This window comes from Stylophora pistillata, chromosome 2, assembly GCF_964205215.1.
Source record: "Stylophora pistillata chromosome 2, jaStyPist1.2, whole genome shotgun sequence".
In the NCBI taxonomy this organism is placed as follows: domain Eukaryota; kingdom Metazoa; phylum Cnidaria; class Anthozoa; order Scleractinia; family Pocilloporidae; genus Stylophora; species Stylophora pistillata.
The window spans coordinates 7659701-7687372 of record NC_142520.1 but is presented as its reverse complement, the minus strand read 5'-3'; the positions used below and the strand labels follow the sequence as shown (position 1 = coordinate 7687372).

Sequence of the window (27672 nt, the reverse complement as noted above, 5' to 3'; positions counted from 1 at the left end):
TATTTACTTAATACATGAGTTTGTATCCGAAAAGCTATAGATTGTTTAGAGGCGTTCTTAAGGACAACACACTGGTTTATGTGAACTGTGAAATGACCTTAGTTATAAATTAAACGATAAATAAAGTTAAAAATACATACAGTTACTGGTCACCAAGAGTAACTAAAGAGCTAAACTGTGATGACCGTTATAAGTATTAGGCCCATGTTACCCGCTCGGAATAGTCCGGTTTTTTTGTTTTTTGTTTTTTATTTTTTTTTTTTGTTCTTTTTTTTTTTTGTGGTATTCAACTTCGTCTTGGTCCACTAAAGCGTAGAAAGAACTCAACCATATCCTGCAATCTCGATCCCACGCTTTGATGAGAGATGCATAGTCATAAAATCGCTAGCATCGTTGTGATTGGTTGCCCGAGCGGGCAAGATGAGCCCATCTTGCGCGGGATAGCTCACTTTGATCCCGAGCACGCAAAAAAAACAAACAAACAAACAAACAAAGTTCGTAATTTATTCTTAGACAAAGTCAATGGAGACGCAAAACGCGGCAGACGACAATGAAAACAAAGAGAAGATAAACAACTGGCGAGTTTATACTGCTAAAAATTTATCGTATCAAGAAAAGCGGATCAACTTTGATTACAACAGGCCTTGTTAAATGATTGAAGATGACTGTATATGGCCACTTTAGAACAATGGCGGAAACAGCTTTAAAATACAGGCGGGATTCTTCAAAGTTTCTGTTTATCATACGAGCGGCAGATTTAAACCATCGGCAAAACTGACTATACGACAAATCCTCGCCGTGGAGGGTGATTCTGATAAAAAATTTAGGGTGTAAATAATCACGGTGGGGCGGATTGTGGGGCGACTGTTGCTTTCGTAATTGAAGTAAAGAGATGCCACAGTTTTTCCCTTTATTGCTTAAAACTGGGAAAAGATATATTCAATTAGAGACTCGATCACTGTGTTATGCTATGTTAATGAAAGCATTGGTAACCCGGTATTAACGCCCGAAGCCTTCCGCGCCGTTGTATCCTGTAGAAGAATTTCGTCATTTGCTCGATTGTCTAGTGAGAGTGTCAGTTCAATGTCGCGTCGCGTGAATAAGATTTTATTCCCAATGTGCACAAAAACCTTGATATTCTCCTTTCTCTAGCGTGTTATTTAAGCCTGATAATAACGTCCGAAGCTTCGCATGTCGTTAATCCATGTGGTTTCATGGATACCATTCTCTTTTTGTATTTCAATTTAACAAAAGGAGTTAAAAAAAACAATGGCGAGTGTAAATAGTCGCACATTCTCGTGACTTTCTCCCATTTGACTCGACTGTTAAATTAAACGGACATCGAGGGAGGTCCTGAGAGTGTCAGTTTCACTGCATTTTGTTGAGTCAGAAGAATAACATTTTTAACATGAGAATTACCGATAACTGAAAGTTTTTATGACTGCTGTTACTAGTAAGAGTCATTGTAGATACACAAACCGTAACTAAACCATCTGTTACGTTTCCCTTGCTCACAAGGGGGATAGTTAATCATGTATATCGTGAAAAATTCATTGAATTGCCCCAACCTTAATCCATCAATGCAAATGTAAGTGTAAACTTGATCATGACAGTCAGATGGTTTATCATTTCTGTTGTAAGTTTGACAAACGCTAAAGTGATAATACTTTTTGTTACCCCTAAGTGCTTCTGGTACCTTTTAGTTAGCTATCGAAAGAAAGATAAAAATAATAGTAATAAAAGTAACAATTATTAAAATAGTAAGTTTGTCTTACCCCTGGGAATTTCACAAATATAATCGCTGTACAAATCTTCACTGCAATCACCAATTACAATCCGTGTGCCATTACTAAACAGCTTGTATATGTGAGTCACATTGCCGTCACCACTTGGCTGCCCATCTCCCCATTCGCAAATAGTCAGTAGTCTTCCATTCACCCAAGTCCAATTGCCAGCCTTCTTCATTAAACCAATACTCCATCCATGTTTCGAACTATTTCGCATTTGCATCTCGTCAGTGATGAAATTCCACTCTTCTTTGGTTTCAATGGAAACTAGGTCTCCTCCTAGGCTTTGGCAGGCGGCTCTTTTCCAGTCCCAATCATCTTCACACGTCTCCGCAAATATGTACCAAGAGTTTTGGAACGATATAGTGGGGCACTCTACAAAATGATGAAAATGAAAACAGTAATAATTATGATGATGATGATAAAAAAAGTGATAATTATGAAAATGATGATAGTATGATATAATCGCAATCACCATAAAGGATAAAAATACATAAGCTGGAAAAGGTAACTTATTCTATCTTTTTTCATTCTATTCCTACTTTAATTTTTCAATATCTGCGGTGTATGTTTGATCAGTGTTATTTAATAAAGTACATCCTTCTTCTCTACGGCGTCCGCCATCTCTGATCTCAGTGTTGTTTCAAAAATATTTTCCTTCACAAATCTGTGAGTTCACAAAATATTTGTGGTTGGGTATCGGAATATCGATAAACTAATCCCTGAGCTGGTCCTCCTCTCCCTCCTCCACCTTATCAGGTTGAGAAAAAGTTAAATGTGAGTAAAATTCCTTATGAGATTGCAACCGGACATACACAGTTACCCTCATATAGTTGATGCAGGAGTGGTTGTCAGAAAAAAAAAAGAAAAAAAGAGCAACAGAGCACGCAACAGTCTCGAAGGATAATGAGGGTGTCCGTTGATCAATGAAGTCTAACAAGTGAAGTAAATGATAGATATGGACAAAGAGACTAAAAAACAAGAGATAATGAGGGTGTCCGGTGATCAATGAAGTCTAACAAGTGAAGTAAATAATAGATATGGACAAAGAGACTAAAAAACAGGAGAGAAATACTAGTATGCAGGTGAATACAAGAGGAACAAAACAAAAGTAACATGGTGTTGCAATTGAATTCGCTCTCGTTAAGTTTACATCATTTTTGTCTTTCATTCGGGTCAATTGTTTGTTTTTTTTATTGTTTTTTTTTTTTTTTTGGTTTTTCATGCAGTTTAAGTCATTTTGGTGAGCAAAATAAGCTTAGCAAATTCCGCAATACTTTGCCCTTAAGGGTAACATTTTCTCACATTTGCCTCAAATCTTGAGGGCAAGGAACCAGGACCTAAAAACTACCGACAATACCTTTCAGGATTATCACGTACTCTTTACGAAAGGTTTTTTTTCCAAAACAACTGTATATAATTATTGCTCACTCGTATAAGCACAAAAAAAAAAAAAAATACTTCCACATGTTTTTTTGCAACACAACATAGAAAAACTCACCGACCTCAGTGGAAGCGCTCGACAAATGTCGAGGAATGCGTCCTTTCGATCGCTTTACTTTCAGGCACTTTACCCGTCAAAAATTTACTCTGGCTCGCGGCGAAGAAAAATAAAAAATTATTCTAGGACGATGAAACTATTTTTTTTATAGGATATGTTCCGAAGCTTTTCATGGGCAAAAAATGAGGGAAAATTCTTTTTCCGTCGAAAAGTAGCCCCCACCAGAAGTGGTACTTGATACATATTTCTTCACTGCGGCGTTCTCTATCTCGGATATTCTATTTTGAATTATTACCTTAAGACTATCTGTAAGCTCATGCTCTTATTGTACTTATTGTACATCGCTTATAACAAGGTTGACTAGGAGCCTGAACCACCTCTACTACCTTCCCCGATCAGAACAGGCGAAAAAAACAAAAAAATGGAGAATCAATTGCAAGTGTGAGTAATCATAATTTGAAACCACTAGTGCGCACTTAACAGTTTATTCACCGCTTACACATAAAAGTTAGAAAAAGCTTTAGATATTCTAAGAGCGATATATTTCCCTCTTGGAAAATTAAGCATTGAAATAAATTTTTACTTGAAAAGCGCTAGGTGGAAATGGTTTAGCACATAATGTACTTTATGGGTGCAATGTTTCCTTACCCCCAGGAATTTCACAGATGAAGGCATTTTCACCATATTTAGAGATACCGTTAAAAAGGCCTCCATTCATGGATATCTCCGCTGCCGTGTCGTTATCATTTGGCTCCGAGTCTCGCCATTTTGAAATATTTAGTGATGCTCCATTGTTCCAAATCCAATTCCTGCTGTAATTCGTGTATAAACCAATATGCCACGCAGTAGTGTTCCAACCATTACGCTTTTGAATCTCACGATTAATAAATTTCCATTCTTCATCAGTTTCGATGGAAACAAGGTATCCTCTGAGATTTCTGCAGACTTTATAGTTTTCTAAATTCCCTCTTCCCCATTTTGTAAATATGTAGGAAGAATTTTTCAAACGGGTACACAGACTTTCTATGAGAAAAATAAATACATGAATGAATAAAAGAACAAATACAGATGTGTAGATTATATGGATGATAGCAGTAGTGACAATTACGACAATGGAGACGAAAAATACTGGTTGTATATTCACAAGCGTTGATTCTTAATAATGATAACGCAGCTGTGGTGTTCACGGAAGGACTGGGGAGGAGGGAGAAGAGGTTTGGGCGTTACATGCGCAAATAAGTTTTTGTTTAACCTCAGCGTAATCAGTTTTTAAGGTGAAAGTAAGTCTTCATTATGATTCTTGTACGCGAGTCTGAAATAGAGATTATTATAAAAATAACGATGTTGAAGTGTGAGGGATGTGACTTCAATAATTTCTTAGCCCACCACCCGGGCCAAAAGAGTGCGTTTCACGCTCTTTTTAATCACATAAGCGAACTTTTGAGATGAGAGTCTCAGATCACTTCTTTTAGCACACGAGGATTGAATGGAGTCTTTCGAAGAAGTGCATAAATGAGTGTACAAAAATGGCTATTTAGCGCTGATCGATATCATTTAGTAAGCAAATATTCGACTGGTGCTAGGGCGCCTGTTAAGGGCAGCTACCAGAAACGGAAAATTGAATTTGTTGAATGATATGACCTCATTAAGATCTTACCTTGGCAGGTGTATCCATCTCCAGTGAATCCAGGATTACAAGAGCAGTTAAATGATCCTTCAGTATTTGTACAAGTGGCGCTGCCCTTGCTGCAGTTATGGGTATTGTTAACACACTCATCGATGTCTGAAATGGAATCAACAGACGATACTCATGTACTGAGGTTGCACGGAAGAGAAAGTGTTTCAATATAAGATCATCACCTTCCGAATGATATTAGGTTACCATTTATGTTGCCTTTGTTTCGGCTAGTTAAGTTCTACAAGCTTTTCTTACTGATGCGACAAAGTATCACTGTTCGGTATTGAAGTAAAGAGATGCCACTGTTTTTTCCTTTATGATGCTTAAAACTGGCAAAAGATATATTCAATTAGATATATTTCAATTAGATATATTTCAATTAGATATATTTCAATTAGATATATTTCAATCAGATATATTTCAATTAGATATATTTCAATTAGATATATTTCAATTAGATATATTTCAGTTAGATCAATAACGCATATATCATGCCCTGAATGATATCAGATTGCCATGCATATTGCCGTTGTTTTTGTGCGCAGACATGATAGAGCATTTTGTTGTGAACACTGTTTAGTACGTACCTGTGCAGTTGTGTCCGTCTCCAATATATCCTGGTTTACAAATGCACTTGAATGCTCCCACGGTGTTCGACCACGTAGTGGTTATATTGCTGCAGTTGTGAATGCTTTGAGAACACTCGTCAATCTCTGAAATCAAATCAGCAGCCCTTATCAGTACATAATTACAGCACTAAAGAATAAAAAAAAGGAGGGTACCCAAATTGGGCTTCCAATCTAAAAACCGTAGGGTGCTCTAAGGAAAAGAAACTTTAACCTCACTTCCGATGGCGAGTTGCTCAAGCGCACTCTAACTCCTAAGACAAAGATACTATGTACTTCTCTTAAACCATGCCAGATCATGTACTCAGTATATGATTTGGCAGAAGCCATCTTTTTTAAAATTGTTATATCGTTCAGTGTCGTTCTTAAGCAGAATCGAAAACACATGGAATTATATCTGTTCGACAAGATCATGCTCTGCTGGATTATACCTTGGCATTCATGTCCATCCCCGCTGAATCCTGGATTACAAGAGCAGTTGTAAGATCCCTTGGTGTTTGTACAGTTGGCGTTCTTGCTACAGTTGTGGGTTTTTTCAACACACTCGTTGATGTCTGAAATGAAATCGGCGGACTGTTAAAATAAATGGAAAAGTAGGGGAAGGGTTACAATATAGTTACATCATATAAAAACTACAAAATCACACCTCTTTATACTAAGGAGGATAACAATAATTATAATAATTAGAATATTAATGATAATTGTGATGATAATGATGGTAAATACGTTATTAGAGTTGAAATCCTGCCTAACTATAATAATTTAATAATCTTCACTCATAAATAACAATGAGCAACTAAACTCGGTACCTCACTGAGGCAAAAACCAGAATTAGGCTTAAGGTGTTTCTTCAGAAAAAAAAAAAAAAGCTATCAAACCAATCTCTTTAAACTTTCCCTAAATGTGCTCTGCCGATTTCTGTTTCGAAAAATAAAATAAAAAGATAGGTCACCGTACACGTTTAAGAGATATGATGGGCCACCCCTACCCCACTTATGCTTGTACTGGCACTAATCATGCGCGTCATTTCATCGGTTCACGTTATATTTTGCGGTAGCTGGAAGCAAAGGTTTTTAAAGTAACACTTGGGAAAACAGTTATTGGTGGAAAAATTACACAATTTCAATGACATTGACTCGAAAAGTTCACCGAGTCATTGCTATCAAGGTCATAATTTGCATCATCGAGTAACGGGCTTTGTGCACACTTTTAACCATGTCTTTTTTGCCTTCGACGAATTTTTCTCAATTCTTCAATTTAAACAGGATAATTTGTACACCAAAATTATCCCATAATAAATATAGTTCAACGTGCTCGTTCAAGAGCTGAGGACCGTAGTACCTTTCTACCTAGTCCATTGATTGAAAAACAATATCGTGTTCTCGGAATACGGCGCGCTCTTATTCGCCTGATTACATAATTTTTATACACTGTGCGGGATGCGCAATGCAATATTAAGAAATCACCTTAATTTTTCGGGGTCACAATAGCCCATTTCCGAATTCCCTTTGGCCTCATTTTAAAAACGAGTCCTGGTGCTCATCCTTCTATATGATAATAAGTTTTCATTCACATCTAAATTAAACTTATTTTCACAAGAATGGTTGAGCACCGAGCCTCGTTTTGAAAAAGAGACCAAGTTTCTTTCAGAAATGGGCTATTGGGGAGATCAAGGTGGAAGCACTGTTATTCTTTTTTGTTGTTGTTCAGTTACTGCTTAGCTTTTTGAACTTAAGTTTTAGATCCACAGTCGGATTAATGTACCAACAGGACGTCCATAGCTGATTATTATTATAAATCAGTCAGATAATATTTTTTCCTGTTCATTTTAAGGTACATAGATTTTGAACTACACTGCCTCACCTGTTCCTTGCAACTCCATCATCAAAGGAAAGATGACTGCAGATGAGAAAATGAGCATTGATTGTTATATCAAGAATAACATTTGAATCAATGACAAAGTTTATTAGATTTTGAGTTAGAATAGTTGATGCATTATCTGAGGACATTTTATTTGCCACATGATCTTTAGCCTCTGCTAATGACTTTTGTTTCCTTCCCTAAGGAGCTGATTGAGTGTTCTTCGCCCAAAAAAATGTTAACCTGCTATTTGGAGCGCAACCGCCATAAACTATATACTATTGTATCTAAGAGATAGTAATGCTGCGGCATATTCTGTTGGCAGTGACGTAGTTTACGCAGTGGTTCATATAACTGCGCGTTGCAAGACCTACATTAACCTATATTTCTTAAAGTATTGAGAAATCGTGGAGTGTTTCCAAAACTAAGAAATAAGAGCGCCCTTCCCACAAATGATACTTGATTGACTTACCAAGATGGACTGGAATTTATTTGTTTTGTTTTGTTTTGTTTTTTTTCAATTTTTTATTTTTTGTCGGGAGAGGGCTTGCGATTCCATAGATGGAGGTTTTGAGAAACGTATCTCTGAAGTTATTTTCTGCGGTAGAAAAATTGTTTAAAAAACAAAGAAAATAGCTCACGCACAGAAGAAAATATTGTCTATTGTAAACCAATCTCATCCAGAATATGTCAAATTATGTGTACCTTTAGTGAAAGAGAAAGATACGGCCTAACTTTTACTGGAATGTTCAGTCAAAATCTTCCGATTTCCGTCGCTTTGACAGTCACATTGAGAAACGCATTCGAAGTGTGCACACCTGCGCTAACTGAAGTACTTTTTTTAAAATGCAGACCCGCAAGGCACTCTGGTATAGTGGCGCAGTGCGCTCTTTTTAAATGCAAGGTAATGTGGTAAAGTCGATGAATTTGAGAATTCAAACTCCCTTTATATCTTCTTCTTAAATCCTGAAAATAGCTAATATCCTCTTGCTATATATCATTTCTGGCTTTAAAATGCGCTATCCAGAAAAAGAAAATGTTTCTGTTAGCTTGATCTAGTTGTAAGCCAACTGAGACGCGAAAATTCGAAACGTACGATGTTTCTATGTGCGATTATTCAGGTAACAAATCTGACCGTCCAAATAAAACTTTTTCTCAATTCAGAATCTGAGGGGCTGGTCTTCAAAACCGGTGAGGACTTTTCCATATTCTTCTTGATTACTTTGCAATTTATGGGTAAAGTTTTCCAATCAAAATTTTACCGATACACATTACGTTGGAGGTAATTGTGGGAGCCTGATCCACTATGGATCGTTTGGTGTAACCACTTTGTTGCTTGGCTTTCTGACCGTATTTTTGCGCTGTTCTTCACTGTCCTACTTTGTCAAACTTTGCACGTTCCCTTGACCTTATGTAGTTTGAATGGCATGTAGGGGCATGATTAACAGGTGTATTTTGGGCTAGGTGGTATTATTTCTTGTTTTTATGAATGCAACATCTACCGCAAAGAAAGAAAGAAGCTGACTCGAATAGAAATGAAAATTGTGAATTAGTAAGGTAAATGTTTAAATGCAACTTAGCCGGTTTCACCACAAAGTTTTATCGATGAACCAAACGACGAGGAAATGTTAAACTAAACTGATCTGTACCTCATCTAAAATTATAATTTTGAAACTAAACGTAGCGAATTCATTGAAAAACAAAACTTTTGAAATAGATGACTGTGTCATATTTCTGTCATGGGATCGATGGAAAACATGAATACTGTATTACCTTTCTTTTATCTTTTTCTTTTCTTGTTGGTGGGGTGGAAGTCATTCATTTCTAAAAAGCTTTGGTGCCTATTTAGAGGAAAACATTCAACACTTCATTGCCACGAAAAGTCGAGGAAGCAGGAGCTTAATTCAAAGAGACATAAAAGATAAACCCGTGTCAAGTTGACCGTCGTCGCTCACCGCATTACTTATGAAAATTCTTTGTCCAAAAATTTTTTCAATGAAATAAGCGACGAGGAAATGTTAAACGAAATTGATCTGTACTTTTTCTAAACGTAGCTTTTTAATTTTCTTTTTCTAGCTGGGGTGGAAGGGATTTATTTTTAAATAGCTTTGGCGTCCGTTTAGAGGAAAACATTCAACAACTCAAGTCCGAATAAAATTGAGAACGCAGGAACTCAGTTTAAAGGAAATTATAACATAGCGCGCGCACTAGTCCTATCTAATTCCTATTACGTCAACATGAACAAAATCTTTATGTACGCACGGCCGTGCTCAATAAAATGACGTGTGCAGTTTCAAAATAGCTGCAAAATTTCCGTCGTGTGAGTTCCTTAAGTTAAAGTTTCGGAAAGCGATATCAGTAAATGGAAGACCAACCAAACTTTTTCTGTGGCTTTCGACCTTCCCGCAAGTAGTCAAGCCAATAAGAACAATGAAAATTAAACGAAACACAACAGGCCCGTTTCCCGATTTATCGGAACAGGAGCTGGAGAAAATTTTTGCTGAAAGACATTCAACAGGAACTAAGAAGACTACAAGTTGGTCTGTGGCGACTTTTAAAGGTAAACGTCTCTGTTGATGAGGTCTTTTTGGTTACATTTGTTAACTCTACCGAAAACCATTTAATTACAAGATCAACAAAACAATCGGAGACGCCAACATTTTCGGGCAACTTTCATTTCAAAAAACATTACACAAAGGTCATTCAGCGCCCAAACTGTTTTTGTATGTTATAAAAGAATTGTTTCATGCTTTTAGCTGTGCGTATATCGAGTTATGGATGCACTTGGGAAGTTTGGAGTCACTCAAGAAGCTAGAGTTGATCTCGGCTGCGCCTCGAACAACTCTTACGCTTTTCTCGTGCTCTCCAAACTCCCCGCGTGCATCCATAACTCGATATACGCACGCTAAGCATGAAACAATTCTTAAATAAGAGATAAACCCGTCACAATTTGCCGTCGACGGCCTTGATTATGAAAATTCCTTGTCCAAAAATTTTAGCGATAAACTAAACGACGAGGAAATGTTAAGCTGAATTGATCTGTAATTTATCTAAAATTATAATTTTGAAACTAAACATAGTGAATTCATTGAAAAATAAAACCATTGAAATCGATGACTGATCCCATATCTTTGTTATGGGATTAAAACATGAACACTGTAATAGTTTCTTCTTTTTTTTTTTTTAACTTGGATGGAAGTAATTATTTTCTAAAAAGCTTTGGCTTCCGTTTAGAGGAAAACATTCAACAACTTATAAGTCCATGAAAAGTCGAGGAAGCAGAAACTTAATGCTGACGGCATTAATTATGAAAATTATATGTCCAAACTTGCTTCTGTTTATCAAAATAGTTGTTTTCTACACCCTTCCCCTTTCGTGCAAGATTGTTCATTCCGCAACTGAGTAAAACGTCTGAATAAGTTCTGAACGAGGGACCTAATTCGTTTTAGTGCGACGGAGATATTACAATGTGTGCTTGCCGACTGACATCTTGTCGCATCAACTTCAGAAGGTAGGTAAATAGGCTATTATGTTCTAAGACCCTACATATCATTTCTGAAAGGTGTTGCATCGAGCGTTATTTATGACACAACAACCATGAAATATATAGCGCATTTCAATTTTTTACAAACGCGTAATTTTGTCATTGTGTTTAACTGTTTCCAAATGATTTTGCTTCTTAATGAAACTAAAAACTACATTCCGAAACAAGTCTAATCTTATCTCTTCCTTTGTTTTTACTTATACGTTTATCTTTATTACCTATATTCTTTTCAAGAATAACAAAGTCAAGAACAGATATTAAAAAGGTTTGATTTGTTTCGTAGAGAGGGCCTAGTAAAAGGCATCGATCAAATCTTTTTTCCAGTTGGATTTCGCTTGGGTTTCCAATACCGAGATATCTTTATCTAACCGTTCACTACTTCCCTTACAGTTTTAGAGCCCAACCACTGGATAAAATAGAGTTTGTACTTACTCAGCCCACAATGTATTGACAGTACTGTAAACATTTTACCGGATTGAGGCCCACTTGATAACAACCCAAGTGCAACAGATTTTCTAACGTTTTAAAGGAGATAGTGTGTATAGGACAAAACGATACTTGATCGCTTCTTACTGACATAACTCACAATTATTTTCTTCTATTTATAAACGGACCAATGAAGCTAGAGGCTATTTCCACCAGGTGTGGAGCAATCATTGGCTTCATTGAAATGAGAAATTCAAGATATTAAGATAGCTTGGTTTACTTTTTGCAGTAACGCAGATAGTAAAAGGTCGACAAAATACGCGGTTAATGAAAATAGTTTAGGAATCATGGTTAAATGTAGATGTCTTTTACAAATTAGTATTTTCCCTATGGAAAGCTATTGCAAGTACCCCATCAGTTCAAAACTTTTTTCGAAATCATTCTCACAGAAATTCCTTATCTGAAGAAATTTCAGTGAAAGATGGCAAAACAGTATCCGGCTTAGACCCAGTTCGAAAATGTGCCTCAACGTGACCACGATGGGCGCTCACTCCTTTTGAGCAACGACGTCGCATGCGTGGAGTAATGCAAATGCTAGCGCCTTTTAGCTTTATTTCATTGAAATATCCATATCTTCATTTATCGCTGAAATTCGTAGATTATTCATTTATGTTAAAGTGTTTGGTACGATCAACAGTAAAAGAGTATGATGTTCTAAGAAAGTTGTTTCTTAAAAAAACGAAAAAAAAAGTAAATTATGGATCGTCCTGTGCAACCACTTTGTTGCTGGGCTTTCCGTCCGTATTTTTGCGCTGTTCTTCACTGTCTTACTTTGTCAAACTTTGTACGTTCCCTTGACCTTATGTGATTTAAATGGCATAGCACGGACATGATTAATAGTTGTATTTTGAGCATGCTGGGATTATTGCTTGTTTTTATCAAAGCAACATCTTCAAAAAAGAAAAAACCTGACTAGAATGGAAATGAAAATTGTGAGTTAGTAAGGTAAATGTTTAATTGCAATTTAGCCGGTTTCACTCCAAAATTTAATCGATGTATTGAACGACGAGGAAATGTGAATTGATGAGTACTTTATCTAAGATTATAATTTAGAAAATAAACGTAGCGAATTCATTGAAAAATAAAGCTACTGAAATCGAACACTGATGCCATATTTCTGTCATGGGATCGATGGAAAACATGAATGGTGTATTAGGTTGTTGTTGTTGTTTTTTTTTATTCTAACTGGGACGGAAGTGATTTATTTCTAAAGAGCTTGGCGTGCATTTAGAGGAAAACATTTTCAAGTCCATGAAAAGTCAAGGAAGTGGGAACTTAATTTAAAGGGATATAAAGGATAAACCAGTCACAAGTTGACTATCGCATTAATTAGAAAATTCCTTTTCCAAAAGTTTTTCGATGAACTAAACGACGAGAAATGTTTGACTGAATTGAGATGTACTTTATCTAAAGTTATGATTTTTAAACTAAAAGTAGCGAGTTCATCGACACACAAAACTATTAAAATCGATGACTGATGCCATGTTTCTGTCACAGAATCCATTAAAAACATGAAAACTGTAATAGGTTTTTTTGTTTTTGTTTTTGTTGTTTTCTACCTAACTGGGGTGGAAGTGATTTAATTCCAAAGAGCTTTGGCGTCCATTTAGAGGAAAACATTCAACAACTCAACTCTAGAAAAAGTTGAGTACGCAGGAACTCAATTTAAAGAAAAATAAAAGGTAAAGCCGTCACAAGTTGATTATCGCTGACGCCATAAACTATGAAAATTCCTTGTCCAATAGTTGAAGTAAACGAGTAGGAAATGTTAAACTGAATTGATCTGTACTTTTTATCCAAAATGAACATGTTGAAGCTAAATTTAGCGAATTTGATGAAAAATAAAGCTATTGAAATCGATGACTGCTGTCATATTGCTGTCAAAACTGGGGTGGAAGTCAAACATTTTTCAAGATCTTTGGCGTCCGTTAAGAGGAAATTATTTAACAATTTAAGCCCATAAAAATTCGAGGAAGCCGGAACTTAATGCTTACGGCATTAATTATGAAAATTCCTTGTCCAAACCTGCCTTCTGTTTATCACAACCATTATTTTCTAGAGAGCGTATTTATAAAAATGAGCTCGGACTCAACACCCTTCCCTTTTCGTACAAGATTGTTCATTGCGCAAGTAAAACATCTATATAAGTTTTAAACGAAACTCCATTCATTATCGTGCGAAGGAGATCTTAAAGTGTGTGCTTGTCGGTTGACATCTTGTCACAGAAACTTCAGAAGGTAGGTAATTAGGCTATTATGTTGAAAGACCCTGCATATTATTTCTGAAAGGTGTTGCACCGAACGTTATTTATGACACAACAGCAATAAAGTATATCGCGCATTTCAATTTCATAACCGCGTACTTTTGTCAATGTGGTTAACTGTTTCCAAATGATTTTGCGTCTTGACAAAACAAAAAACTACATTCCGAAACAAGTCTAGTTTTACCTCTTCCTTTGTTTCTACTTATATATTTATCTTTATTACCTATATTCTTTTCAAGTATAATACAAGTCAAGAACAGATATGTACAAGGCTTGATTTGTTTCGTCGGGAGAGCCTATTAAAAGCCGCCGATAATATCTTCTTTCCGGTTGGATTTCGCTTGGGGTTACAGGATGTTCTAATACCGAGATATCTCTAACTAACTGTTCACTAATTCCCTTACAGTTGTAGCGCATAACCACTGGATAAAATAGAGTTTGTACTTACTCAGCGCACAATGTATTGAGAGTACTGTAAACATTTTACCGCATTGAAGCTCACTCGATAACAACCCAAGCGCAACAGACTTTCTGACGTTTTAAAGGGGATAGCTCGTGTAATGGAGAAAACGATAATCGATCGCTTCTTACTGACATAAGTCACGATTATTTTTTCTCTTTATGAACGGACCAATGGGGCTAAAGGATATTTCCATCAGGTGAGGGGCAGTGGTTGGTATCATTAAAACAAGAAACTCAAGATATATGAAAGTAGCTTGGTTTACATTTTGTGGTAACGCAAATAGCAAAAGGGTGGTAAAATACGCGGTTCATGAAAATAGTTCAGGAATCATGGGTAAAGGTAGATGTCTTTTGTGAATTGGTATTCTCCCTTTTCAAAGCTATTGCAAGTATCCAATCTGTTAAATGAAAAAAAAAGAATACATCAAAGAAATGAGGCGGTGCTCTGTAATTGTTAACGTTTACATCGTATGCCAATGTCGGCATTAGGATAAACATGAAGGGAGGGGAGGGAGGGGCGCAGAGGAGTGGGTCAACAAACTAGATTTTAATAAAATTCCAAACCTTATGACATATAAATAAAATAAAAGTAAATGAAATAAAAGTTCCTTAATATGCATTGCAAATGTACGTAATGCAAACTAATTTTGCGTTCATGTTTCGATATAGTTAATGTCCATGTTTCGATATATTTAATAAATATATTGAAAAAAATCGTTCCGCATTGATTGCTTATGTCAGAGTATGGCTAGATGCTTCTTGCTCCGATGCTTCTTTTGAACAGACTGTCACGACCAAAAAATTATGAATTGAAAACGCTACTTCTTTTTAAAAACTGCCTAATTGTATCCTTGTGGCTAATAGTCTTAAAATCATTTTGAATCGCCTTTAGATTAAAATAACCTCTTCAAATGCGGCAAACCCCATCTTTTTCGTTATTCTAAGGATCCCCCTAGTGTATATCTCATGAAAACTTGGACAAGCGTAAGGGAGGAGTGGGTCAACACGCCAGAGACCAGCAAAAGGATGCCAATCCTGCATATAACTTTATTTCCGTTCGAATTTCAGAGTAGCATGGTTCTGCTAGTTTCTCCCAAAAAAAAAAAAAAAAAAACTAAAGAAATAGCTAAGTAAGTCCAATTCAATGAGCGCACTTATTCAATTCCATCATTACACTACATTAGATAAAAGTAATAAAATGTCGAATAAGATAAAGAGAAATCACCAGTTACAAGGAATAAAAGTGATCAACAATATCTACAGCAAGTATCATGAAACTCTAAGAAACAAATATCATCTGTCAAATCTTTAAATTTAATGAGAGCTCGCTTCTGTTTCTGCTTTCCACATGATGTTTATTCTTTTTCTGTTTCTGCTCTGCACATGTTTAAAGTCTTTTATACTTCTGTAATTTTCATTATTCTCAATATTTTGTAATTGCGTATGCGCATTGTAAACAAGTATGCTAAATGCTCCTAGGCGTTGTGTGGATAAATAGACTATCTATCTATCTGTCTGTCTATCTATCTGTCTGTCTATCTATCTGTCTGTCTATCTATCTATCTGTCTATCTATCTGTCTGTCTGTCTATCTATCTGTCTGTCTATCTATCTGTCTATCTATCTATCTGTCTGTCTATCTGTCTATCTATCTGTCTGTCTATCTATCTGTCTGTCTATCTATCTGTCTGTCTATCTGTCTATCTATCTGTCTGTCTGTCTATCTATCTGTCTGTCTATCTATCTGTCTGTCTATCTATCTGTCTGTCTATCTATCTGTCTGTCTATCTATCTGTCTGTCTATCTATCTATCTGTCTATCTATCTGTCCGTCTATCTATCTGTCTGTCTATCTATCTGTCTGTCTGTCTATCTATCTGTCTGTCTATCTATCTGTCTGTCTATCTATCTGTCCGTCTATCTATCTGTCTGTCTATCTATCTGTCTGTCTGTCTATCTGTCTGTCTATCTATCTATCTATCTATCTGTCTGTCTGTCTGTTTATCTATCTATTTATCTATCCATCTGTCTATCTATCTATCTATCCATCCATCCATCCATCCATCTATCTATCTATCTGTCTGTCTGTCTGTTTATCTATCTATCTATCCATCTGTCTATCTATCTATCTATCTGCTCTCTGTTTGTCTATCTATCTATCTATCTATCTGCATGATTTTTTATATAGTTGTTTACTTTCTTTCACTTATTCTTATTATTGTCTCTAAACCTTGAAGTGACGAACCTCTGCTGTTTTTAATAAATAATGAAAATCTTCGTCTTCTTCTGAGAACCCTGACACAATTCTCTCCAGCCGTTGTAACAGGTCATGCTTTCTCCTACGTAATTTGCAGAGATAAGACTCAACGATATCCTCTTGGAATCGTACTTTCTTTTTTTCTGTACGTTTTCTGCATTCGTCATTGCTTTCACCTTTCAGAGATTTTAACATGTTGCTTATCTTGTCAAAAAGTGATTGTTTCCTCGTGCTGTATTGCTGTTTATTAATTGTCCCTTTAGATCTTTTCTCCCTCAAGGCTACGATAGCCTGACTTATTAAATCAAAGTTTAGATTGGAAGGGTTCTTGGAGTCAAGGCCAACGTTTTCTGATTCTATTTCTTTCACTTCTACTGATTTTTGAGAGGCTCTCGACTGACTCAGTGTCTTACTGATTGCATCGAAAAACTCTTTTCTTTTTTCTGAGGTCGGGCAATGGTCCTCATCAATAAGTTCATACAGCTCATTTTCGTTCACATTGTTCTTGGCATCCGAAAGGGCATCATTGATTATCCCAATAAAAAAGTTCATGCAGAGGATAGTAAGAGTTAAAAGAATTAAAAACGCGAATACTTTGGCGTATATGGTGTTGGCCTCTGTTAGTTCATTGATTGATCTAGCTTTCACTCGACCAAGAGTTAGCTCAAGTTGGAAATAAGCTCCTTTTAGCACCGAAGAGTAGCGCTCAGATACACAACCAAACATCAAGACACCGAAGTGCAAAAATGCAACAAAGAAAATTAGAAAAACAAAACTAAACCAGATCAAAGATCGTGCAGATATCTTCAATGTTTTGGAGAATAGAGCAACATGATTGTTGAAGCGAATGATTCGCAAGAGCTTGGTAGTGACGATGAAAATCAGGATACCAAGGACGGCGTTTTCTACTTCTTGGCAAGTGATAGCTTCTTGAAAACTTGGATTTGCGTAAATATTTTTGTGCACTTTGCCCATCGTTGAAATAACTTTACTCTGTCGTATCATATAAGTCACCACGGCAAACAGAGAGAAAAAAATTTGGAATATCTCGATCCAATTCCATATGGACTTAAAATATCGAGAACGATGATTATAAAGCCTCAAGCTTTCTCTCCCAAAATACAAAAGAACAGATACAATGAAGAGAAACGTGCAAATCGAATAAAACTGATAAGAGGAAGTGTCAGTAGAATCAATTGACAGACTGTGAGTTTGCATGGAAGCTGTTTTCAGCCCAGATGTGTCAACCTCGTAGAAGTATGTGGCAACGCCTAGAACATTTACTGATGGATTCATGGTAGAAAACTCTGCGATGACCACTCGAGTTTTCCTGTCAAGCCAACTGTTTTTTTCTAAATCTGTTACTGTGCTGAATCCTGTATGATTCTGATATCTGAGGTCTGCTACAAATCCTCCTCCATGATAATAGGAGAACTGTCCCCACCTAGGTATAGTGTCGGTGTCATCAACATGTTGATATCGCCATGGCCTCGGGCAAAGACGTAGCAACTCATCATTCCTCGTAACATTCTCAACAGGCTTCCAGCCTGGTTTATTGTACGCGGTCTTGTCTTCGTTCCCTATCGAGTATCCCTCGAAACATTCTTCGATATAGTTCGGGACTTTACATTGTGCTGCATTTTGAAAAACAAAGGATTGTTAACAAAGAAGCTTGTTTTGGTATTCATTGTACTCAGTGGTTTGCATCATTTCAATCGTAGTTTTAAAAAGACATGAACATCTCTGTTATGACAAATGGAAGATAGTTGTAGAACCCTTAGAATTTACCTAAAGGGGAGAGGAATGCCGTTTATCGATTCTAACTTTTACGTTGAATAAGAAACGCAGCTTTCCGCTAATCCCCAACAGTTAGAAAGGTCACAAACCGAGATATATGACACTATTATTTCACTATCAGAGCCGGTTATACGTGTGTGACTATAAAGTGTCAAATTAAGAGTGTATGTGTAAATAACCTTGTCATTAAAATCCAAGACAATTAATACATAAATAAATAATTAAACAAACAAACAAGGAAACGCTTACTCGATTTCACTCTGAGTTGCCTTATTCGAGCCATGCCGACAAGAAGAGAGTGTTTATTACCAATATACATTGTTTTCTTCTCCTCTTGACCGTTGTACCATCTGCCGGAAAACACTCCTGGGATGTAAACTTTCTGTAACCAGTTCCAGTACATAGTGTTGTTTTTCACCTGAATTAATACAAGATCGTCGAACTAGATATACTTCGTGTGAAGGTGTAGTCTGATCGTTCGGGTGAGTTTAGTCCTGAGAAGGACTGTTGTCGGTGGTAGTGACTGACGTTTCGACAACCTGTGCGGAAGTCATCATCAGAGTCAAGTGAATGATTGTTGTCAGTAGAATGTTCTTATTCCAGTTCGTGTGAAATGATCGATTGGTTTTGCCGTGATGTTATTGGCTGTAAGACTCAAGTGACGTAATTCGGTCGTGATTGGTCTGTTTCGATCTGTCGGAAAAGTTAGGTCGTTCTTTTTCGGTCGTTTGTGATGTTTATGTCGTGAATGAGTCGTTTGTATGGGGCGGGTAGTTGTTGATATCTGTTTAGGGGAGTCTGTTCTATGTTAGTAAACCAGCTTTCCAGAGTCAGTCGTTGAAAACAGTCAGTGCTGTAGGTTAGTCATCATCAGAGTCATCATCATGACTCTGATGATGACTTCAGCACGGGTTGTCGAAACGTCAGTCACTACCACCGACAACAGTCCTTCTCAGGACTACACTCACCCGGACGATCAGACTACACCTTCACATGTTATCCCCGGGTTCAAGCCATTTACTAGATATATCTCGTTTGGTTTATTCGTTTAGCTGTATGAATAGATGAGAAGTTCGATCCACACAAAAGAGTAAGTATGTTTAAGCCGATTTATAGACTATTATTGCTAATTCCCAAAATTATTTCTATTTCCCATTCCACCCCATTCCCTCAAAAATTAATTTTTGTTTATTTATTTCAATGACGTTTGTGTGAGTTAGCAGCCACTTTCCGAATCTCCTCCTTTAACCCTGTAACTCCCAGAAGTGATTAACATAGAACTTCTCCCCAAGATATCCATACATTATTCAGTAAACAAGTAATGAGAATGCTCAAAGTTATTATGTAGAACTTGAAGCCTTGATCTAACACCAAATTCTTCTAACTAATTAACAAGGAAATGTGTAGCAAAAGAGGGGAGAATTAACTAAAGGATCTTGGGTGTTCAAAGGTTGATAGAATGTCAATCTCTTTAAGGCATTATACCACTCTTCTTGGAATCTCTCCTTAGTCTTGAGTCTAAGTCTTGCTCAAAACGTCAGTCACCATAGCAGAAAGTGCCTTAGCCAATGTCTGAATTGTCTATAAACAATTTTATTTTCCAGTTCTTCAGCAGGCCAGTGAAAGTAATATTTCCCCTTGTATAATCATATTTGAACCCCACATAGGAATAAAAGCTGTAAGATCAATCAAACGCGGAAATTTCAGCAATACATTAATCAAAATCAAATAGCGTCTACTCACCCTGCTGAACCTTGGTAGTCCATCTCTGATTGATTTCGTCATCAAGTACCGATGATCATTTCTATTTCCATAGCACACTACCATTAGCAAGAAAACAAAGACCAAGTATGCAACCAACTCTGTGAAGTAACGCGTCAGATTCTGTTTCTTAGCTTGTTGTCTCCTCATCTTTTCCACATCTGATAATTGTAGTTCCCAAAACTTTTGTTTAGAGTACTTAATCTTAGCTTGTTGAGGGCTTTCAGAGGCATGTACTTTCGATCTCTTTGCCTTTATCCTTAAAATGGCTGCAATAGTTAGAGCTGTGAAGAACACCTTTACTGGTTCCTTGATTGTTATGTCCTGGGCGAATGAGATCAGCATCGAAGACAGCCACTGCTCGCTGACACTATTTTCCCAAATTAGACTGTAGAAGATTGAAAACGCAGCCGAAACAGTAAAAGAACAGAGCAACAAAAACCAAGCGATACCAGTGATAAGGGTGCCTTTATGACAATAGCCGTTATTTGTTGCATACTTTTCAGCTCCTTTCTGAAAAAATAACGCTATGATAATGTTTATGGGTGCCACAACAAGTGCGCTTTCAAAGCCAGTCACAACTTGTCTCCACGAAATTTTTAACGGTCCAACTTGGATAGGCTGTTCGTAATTCCCTTCTAACTTATAGAACATCGCGTTAGCAAACATGGATGTCAAAAGCACTGACAGGCAGCAAGAAAGACGCTGCACTCTTGTAAAGTGACTTCTCCGTACCTTCGCTGCAACTGAAATCCAAATATGCCACTCCACGAGGCCTCTTCGCCAACGTCTTGCAACTTCACTGCCAGAATCCAGATGATTTTGGCAGATTGTTCGCTCGATGCGCCCATCTCCCCGCTCAAGAGCAAACCACAGATTCGCCATAAATTTCCACGACTGGTTAGTTTGTACGTCCCGAATCAGAATTTCCTCAAGAAACCACGAAGGATTATTTCCAAAATTATCATGACCAATCTGTAGTCCTCGAATCGAACCAAGTGATTTATTAACATAAAGTACAAAAACATCGGAATTACCTCGAGAAAATAACATATTAACTGCACCAGGCTCTTCTTGGGTGAGATGAAGAATGCCACTCTTTCCTTCAGAACCGTAAATCTCCAAAGCAACATGAGCAGTCGTTCCCGAATTTTTCCACGCACCAGTAGTAATCACTATTTGGTATTCATATGTAAGGCTTGGAGAAGATGGAAGGTGGACCGGGGATTCCTCCTAAAAAATAAAAATAAAAAAGACATGACAAAGCATAATTTATTTACATAACTGCCTAATTTGTATTTTTAATTAGATTTTTCTGCTTCATTCCGAAAAAACATGGTAAACCCTGGAGACGGTTTATCTAATTGACTTTTAATTTACATTCAACAAATTCATCTCAACAAGCCTTTAAAGGAGATAATGTAAAAACAAAAAACAAAAAAGAAAAAAAAAAATTAAAACTTTGGTTTTCATAACCCTTTAACTCCCAACGGTGATCTATATGTAATTTCTCCCTTTTATATCCAAACATTACCCAGTAAATAGGGAATAAGAATATTCAAACTTATCAAGTAGAAGTTGTTATCTTCATCTGTTACCGAATTTTCATGACCTAATTACAAGAAAATGTGTAGCAGCTGGTATGAGGTAAGAGTTAGCAATCAGATCTTGGGAGTAAACACAGTGTACTGAAGAGCAAACCCCGTGAAAATAATGGGCACAACCAAAATCCGGTCCTACACTTACAGTTTTCGCGTCTTCCTTGTCGAATTTCCTTACGATAACAAGTGCAGACGCATAACACAACAAAACCACCGCCATAGCCACAATTACAGCAATATTTCCAGTCTCCGGTAACTTCTGGAACTCGACTAGAACCTTGTCAAAGTCAATAGGATTCGGTTTAACTAAAAGACTTCCTCCAAATGATGTCAAATGGTTGCAGCTACAATTTATAAATCCATCTGAAGCTGCTAAAACCTGGAATTATAAAATACAAGGGAGATGTATGTTGTAAAAATCATCATTTTGGCTGCCGCTACAACTTGTATCGGCGCAGATGGATTTAATCGTCTCTTTTAAAGGCACTGCTTTCGCTTTTTCTGGGTAACAAATTGATTCGACTTTTTACGATAGCAGAGCCCACGGAAAATGTTATCGAATCAAAGTTTGGCCTTAATGAAATAATAAGCCTTGTTAATGAAGATTATTATAAAACCAGGACTCAGGAAGGAGCGAAGTATCTGAAATATGTTGAAAGCAGTGCAAAAATAGAGCAAAGACGATTTCCTAAGATTCATATTTAACTTTACACTTACCCGACAGCCAGATGATATCCACTTGTCAATTTTTTCTGACCAGTAGATACAACTACCTAAGGCCACCTTTAGGGTATAGTTCTGATCTGTGTTGGAATCATAAACTGGAATTACAGGGACATTTTTACTCTGGGGTGGGGTGGGTGGTGGATCTTTGACTTCGACGCAGGAGCGCTTCCCTCGCCTTTCTCCAAAACAAGATCTTCTCTGTCTTTTGTAAGATAAGTTCATTGTGGCCATTTTTTACGCCAATAAAGTATTTCCCAGGATGCTCAGCAAGAACTTGTATCGGTGCATATGGATAGAAAGAGCAGTTTGTTTGTCCTTGACTTTTGGCGTGCGCACTTAGCATCGAAACACACTTTTTGTCTTGAGAGATTGTTGCATTGAGGTCGTGGTCTTGAGATGTTGGCCGCTGACCAAAACGCATATAGACAAACAAATGTACGGTTGGGTCTTCGGGTTTCATGTTGAGAATCAACGTGGTGTTTTCATATTTGACGTTTATCTCGTGGAAACGTACGTCATCATTTTTCGTAAAATACCATGAATTCTCTAGAGAGTTTTTTTGAGATTTTAAAGGCGTAACGATGACAATGTTCCCTGGAAGATTTGATACTTTACTAGGCTCGCTGTAGTTGTTTTTCAACTTAAGGGTTACAACATCAGATCCAACTCGCTCCTTTGTGCCGTCCCAAGTGTAAGGGTTGAAAGAGAATAAAAGCATCTAGAAGAAGAGCAACATTTTAGCTTTGTTTGTTTGTTTTTACAAGGTCTTTCGTCGTGCTATTGAACTTAAGCCAATGCACTGATGAGGCTTAGAAGGCTGAAACAGCACTTTCTACTTATATGTCTATATTTGGAAAAAAATGAAATAAATATACAATTTTCTTCGCGTGGTCACTTTTTTAAAATATTTGAAAGCAAGAACTTTCGGGCCAGAATGAAAAGCGATTACTAAGGTTTTTGACAGACTTGATGCTTTTTTCAACTCAGTTTCAACATCTATTTAAGGCGATGTTAGGAAAATCAAGCTCCATTCTATTCGATTCCGTTCTTTTTAATGTACCAAGTATTAGAGTTGAACAAGTCAAAAGCAAAATAAGTAGTAGAATTGCTTCTGGTTATAAGCAGTCTTCAATGTACCTGGTGTGCTACTTTATTAATTTAACTTGTCTGGCGTCGGTATTTGCTGACACATACTTTCCCGATTTTGTCACGATTAAATTGAATTTACCTTTAGGTCCTGAGTACTTACCTGAGCATCTACAAAACTTGTTTTATTCACACCGGAGACTATGAATTTGCTTTCAGACGGTAACATAAACCGCCCTTTTCCTGCTTTTATTTCCAGTCCTGAAAGTCTCTGGGGGCTATATCTTCCAAGTGTCATGAACAATTGCCCAGCTGTGATTGATATCGCTTTTTCATCAGGGACAGTTAAGGCCAACACTGAGTCTGAAACTTTATCGAGGACCTTCATCGCAATCTTCACCAACATCTTACCCTGTAGAAATGACATAAATAAACATAGAATATAAGCAAATTATGAGTCGTCAAAAGTTCGAAACAAAAAGGTCCGAAATATGGATGAAGAAGGAAGTGACGGTGAAGTTAAGAGCAATATGCAGTAGGCCACTCACCTATGAATTAAAAAGTAATGACCGTAAGGTGGAAAGAGAGAAAAGAGGGATTTGCTCGCATACAAGGGTACGTTAAAAAAGAGTGTTTTTCGTAGACCTCTCGACACCACCTAAATGTACATTACAATACCTGTTCTTGAAAACCTGATTCTGAATCCTCTGAAGCCATCACTGCTGCCGCCTTCAACACGCTGTTTAAACATAAAGCCAAGTTTTCTGCTGACTGAGTTGTCAGTTGTATGTCTGCTATGTCTCTTTTCTGGGCAAGAGACCACAGAAGGGACGTCATTGAACGGACCGCAGATAAGGAGATATTCGCCAGAAAGGAGATATTCTGTGGAATGCAAATTAATTTCAGCAGCTGAAATTGGTTATTTTTCAGTTTCGTTTTCATTAAACTATGAAGAGATATTCTGCGATGAGCTAATAAATGTAAGTTCAAAACCATAAACCACTAAGCATGAGTTGTCTTTTTCGTGTACTGGTTTTCATCTTGTTTAATCTTTGTTGTTGTTGCTGCTGTTGGGTTTTGAGCCCGTTTGGCTTAAATTTGTCACGGTATGATAAGTCGACATAACGACCAAAGATATTCAAACATTAGTATATTGCATTTGTCATTTTCTCATTTGTGTCGCATTCAGAGAAATACAATGTAACTTACCAGTGACTCGTGGTTGACTTTATCCAAAACCTGAAGAGCAGAACCAATAACTGAGGAGCTTTGAAGCAGGTCCGCGACACTTTTTCGTTCCAAAGAAGAAATTTTTACAAGGATGTTGTGCATTACCTTGAAAGTGATAAACATGAAGAGCTAAAAGTCGATTTTAGGCAGGAAAGAGTCAAGCAGATAGACTGTCTCCCACACATGAGGCTCTTGCCAGAGGAAATCGTTCTAAAGGTATCATTAGACTCAGGCTTCCCGATAATATTGCCACTAACAACCATAAAAATGATACATTCGCAAGTATGTGATTGGTCCTAACACATCGCAAGTTCAAATATAGGTCCAAGCTGAAAGTAAGGGATGTGTGTGGGTGATTTACGCTAATGAAACATTTTTCAAACTTCATTTTCAAGACGTTAAACATACTCGTTGCAAATTGAGTTTAAGGCTGTAGACCGTTCTCCATTCTGACCATAACATAACATAACATAATATAACATTTATTCAGGATGTTACAACGCAAATATAAAAAATACATCCTGAAAAGGGAAAATCGTGAGGTTAGCCCTGTATAAAAACAATTTCCCATACTAAAAACATACAAAAGCTAAAATTTAATGGCTACAGATTCAATAAATATTTAATAAATATTCATATAGATTTTAAGTCTACTCTTAAAATGACTATGATTCGGCCTATTTGAAGCCCTATTTGAAGTTTCAGACGCAAAAAACAATAGAGAGAAGACATAAATCATATAAGCCATGATTCTTGAGCGTCAAAGATCTCAGATATTGAACTTGTAAGCTTCTGATTTACTAAAAGAAATATGCTATACACTTAATGTAATAGACTTGTTTGTTATTCGAGAGTTGATGTTTTGTTTTTTTATTTCCAATACATTCTTATTCTGTTTTTCTCCAGGGAGAATCTTTGTTTCTTAGGCTTTAAGATCATCACGAATTCTCTTTTGCTTCATTATTTAAAGGAGCACTCTTATGAAACCTTCCTGTAATTTGAAAACCCGAGAAATCCAAATATTTTTACATAAAAACTTGAAATGTTCACTAGTTAATCGTCTCTGAATTTGTTTTCCTATTTGTCACATGGGAAGATCCTCAAATTCGCGATTTTCTTTTGACCCGCTATAAGTTTACGTAATCAATTGACAGACTCAAGAAAACTGGGGCGAGTTTTGAGCGTGACGTAGATCACTCATTTGACGCGCAAGGAGAGTGGTCTTCCATATTCAAAACAGTATTTTGATCGCATATATTGCTTTTATAACACTAAGACTAAGACAATTTGACTAAATTTCACGAGGTTTCCCTATATTAACAAAATGACGCCAACAGTCTTGTGAGTCATCTACGTCACAATGGGAGTGACAGCTGACCAAAGATAAGTTGGCCGTGAGTTTGAAAATTAATGGCGGGACGCTTTTCAAATCGTAATTTCTCACCCTATAATTGACTTTCAACTAAAATTATTATTGAAAAGACTTTATTAACCGCTAAAAACTCATATAATAACATAACTGAATTTTTCAGGTTTTGAATTGTAGGGCAGTTTCATAAGAGTGTTCCTTTAAGTATGCATTAGGCTTTTAAAGTACCGTCTATCTCTTCTGCAAATCCGTTGAGTTTTCTTTTAAAACTGATTGTAAGACAGAGTTCGCAAATAACGCGGCTTCTCTCAGGTCTCCGCCTTGGATTAATTCATTGAATGAACTGTCATTTGCCATAAGAAGGTTTGTGATATTGAGAAATGGTTTGATCTGAAAAGAGTCAAAAGAAAGTATCGACTTGGTTACATGCCTAAAGAAAATTTGATGACATAATTTGGTTTTATTTACTAAGTTGGTAATGTAACTAAGTTGATAATGACCACCGTAAAAAGCTTTTGGAAAAGCTTTTGTTACACACCCCCACCAACGTAGCACTGCGGTTTCTTTAAATCCTTACTCTCTTTAAAGAGAGCCTCTTAATCTAAACTAATAGAGACCAAAATGAAATTTAATTCTTTTTGGTAACACCTTAAAAGGTGTTACCACTTCACCTCATGCTAGAGATTAAAACAATAATTATCGACCTACCTGGACCGTCAAAGGGAATGGGGAAGCAGAAATTCCAAAACTGTCGGTCACCGTAACGTTGAACTTCACAGTAAAGTTATCTGCCTTATTCCCAGGCGGTATCCGAGAGGCACTTATGGTGTTGTTAGCGCCACGATATAACACGCTAGACAGACCGTTCTGTAGCCTGTATTGAAACTCGTAGGACAGAGGGGTGCTTTTACTTTTCCAATTGCTACAGCTCAGATCGAAGTTAGTCTTTAGTGAGATACCGCTTGGCGGAGTGATCAAGCATTTTCCTCCTGTTGGGGGTGATGCCGTGGAAATGTCGTAAGCACTCATTCCCAATACATCGTCCTTAGTTCTAATTGATAATGCTAAGCGGTACTTGCTTCCACTAGTAAGGGAGCCTCCTTTAATAACAATATTACTTGAATTCAGAGGTGTAATTGTGATGTTTCGTAAGTCGATGATGTAGGAGTTTCGCTCTAATTGCTGGTAGAGTGTCCATTCAAAGGAAGCTATTTTAGAGCACTGAATTCCATGGCATAAAGGCTGGACTCCAAGTTTAACCAAGGGACTTATTTCACGTTGGCAGTTAAAGAAACACCTACAACGAAGCAAAAAGATTAGGTGATTACTCAGTGGAGAAAGGGTTTTGAACTCCTCTTGTCTGACAAGGGCATGTTAATCCTGAATAGCACCAGCAACAGTAACTGCGAAATAACATTAATATGAGCACCTGCTGGTAAAGTAACTACAACGACAATGAAGACAACAACGAGTATCATTAACAAAACTATAAAAAACGAAAATAACAAAAATAACGCATACTAAAAAAAAAAAACGGAAAGAAAGCAGGAAGAAAAGAACAACGGAGGCATCAGCAGCGAAAATAAAAGGCAAAAGCGAGGTCAAGAATGAATAGAGGTATTAACAACGGCAACAAAAAA

At 36.9% G+C, this 27672-nt stretch overlaps 3 protein-coding genes and 1 pseudogene across 4 annotated transcripts in view; 1 reads left to right on the top strand and 3 right to left on the bottom strand.

Moving 5' to 3' along the window:
* Nucleotides 1-27672, top strand: part of LOC148736918 (uncharacterized) — a 700731-nt gene that overhangs the window by 465895 nt on the left and 207164 nt on the right. The window lies entirely within an intron of this gene.
* LOC148736928 (polycystin-1-like protein 2) lies at nt 15343-21164 on the bottom strand. The gene is made up of 3 exons (XM_088750668.1): nt 20003-21164; nt 18509-18677; nt 15343-18096 (listed from the first exon to the last, which is right to left on the bottom strand). Exons 1-3 carry the CDS (start codon nt 21071-21073, stop codon nt 16430-16432), a joined length of 2907 nt encoding a protein of 968 aa, XP_088606794.1. The 5' UTR covers nt 21074-21164; the 3' UTR covers nt 15343-16429.
* On the bottom strand, nt 21358-23873 carry LOC148736927 (polycystin-1-like protein 2; annotated as a pseudogene).
* Nucleotides 26249-27672, bottom strand: part of LOC148736926 (sperm receptor for egg jelly-like) — a 1771-nt gene continuing 347 nt past the window's right edge. The window contains exons 2-3 of the mRNA XM_088749210.1: nt 26741-27329; nt 26249-26422 (exon numbers count right to left, since the gene is read on the bottom strand). Of these exons, the coding sequence (XP_088605336.1) occupies nt 26264-26422; nt 26741-27329 (748 nt within the window). The 3' untranslated portion in view covers nt 26249-26263. The remainder of the gene's footprint in view (nt 26423-26740; nt 27330-27672) is intronic.

What these genes read in the sequence shown, in the direction of transcription:
- LOC148736928 (XM_088750668.1), bottom strand. Translation starts at nt 21,073, where the DNA reads ATGTTATTTTCTCGAGGTAATTCCGATGTTTTTGTACTTTATGTTAAT. An exon ending in GACTACCAAGGTTCAGCAGG is followed by an intron (nt 18,678 to 20,002) that starts GTGAGTAGACGC and finishes GTATTAATTCAG; the next exon opens with GTGAAAAACAACACTATGTA. An exon ending in GCAACTCAGAGTGAAATCGA is followed by an intron (nt 18,097 to 18,508) that starts GTAAGCGTTTCC and finishes TTCAAAATGCAG; the next exon opens with CACAATGTAAAGTCCCGAAC.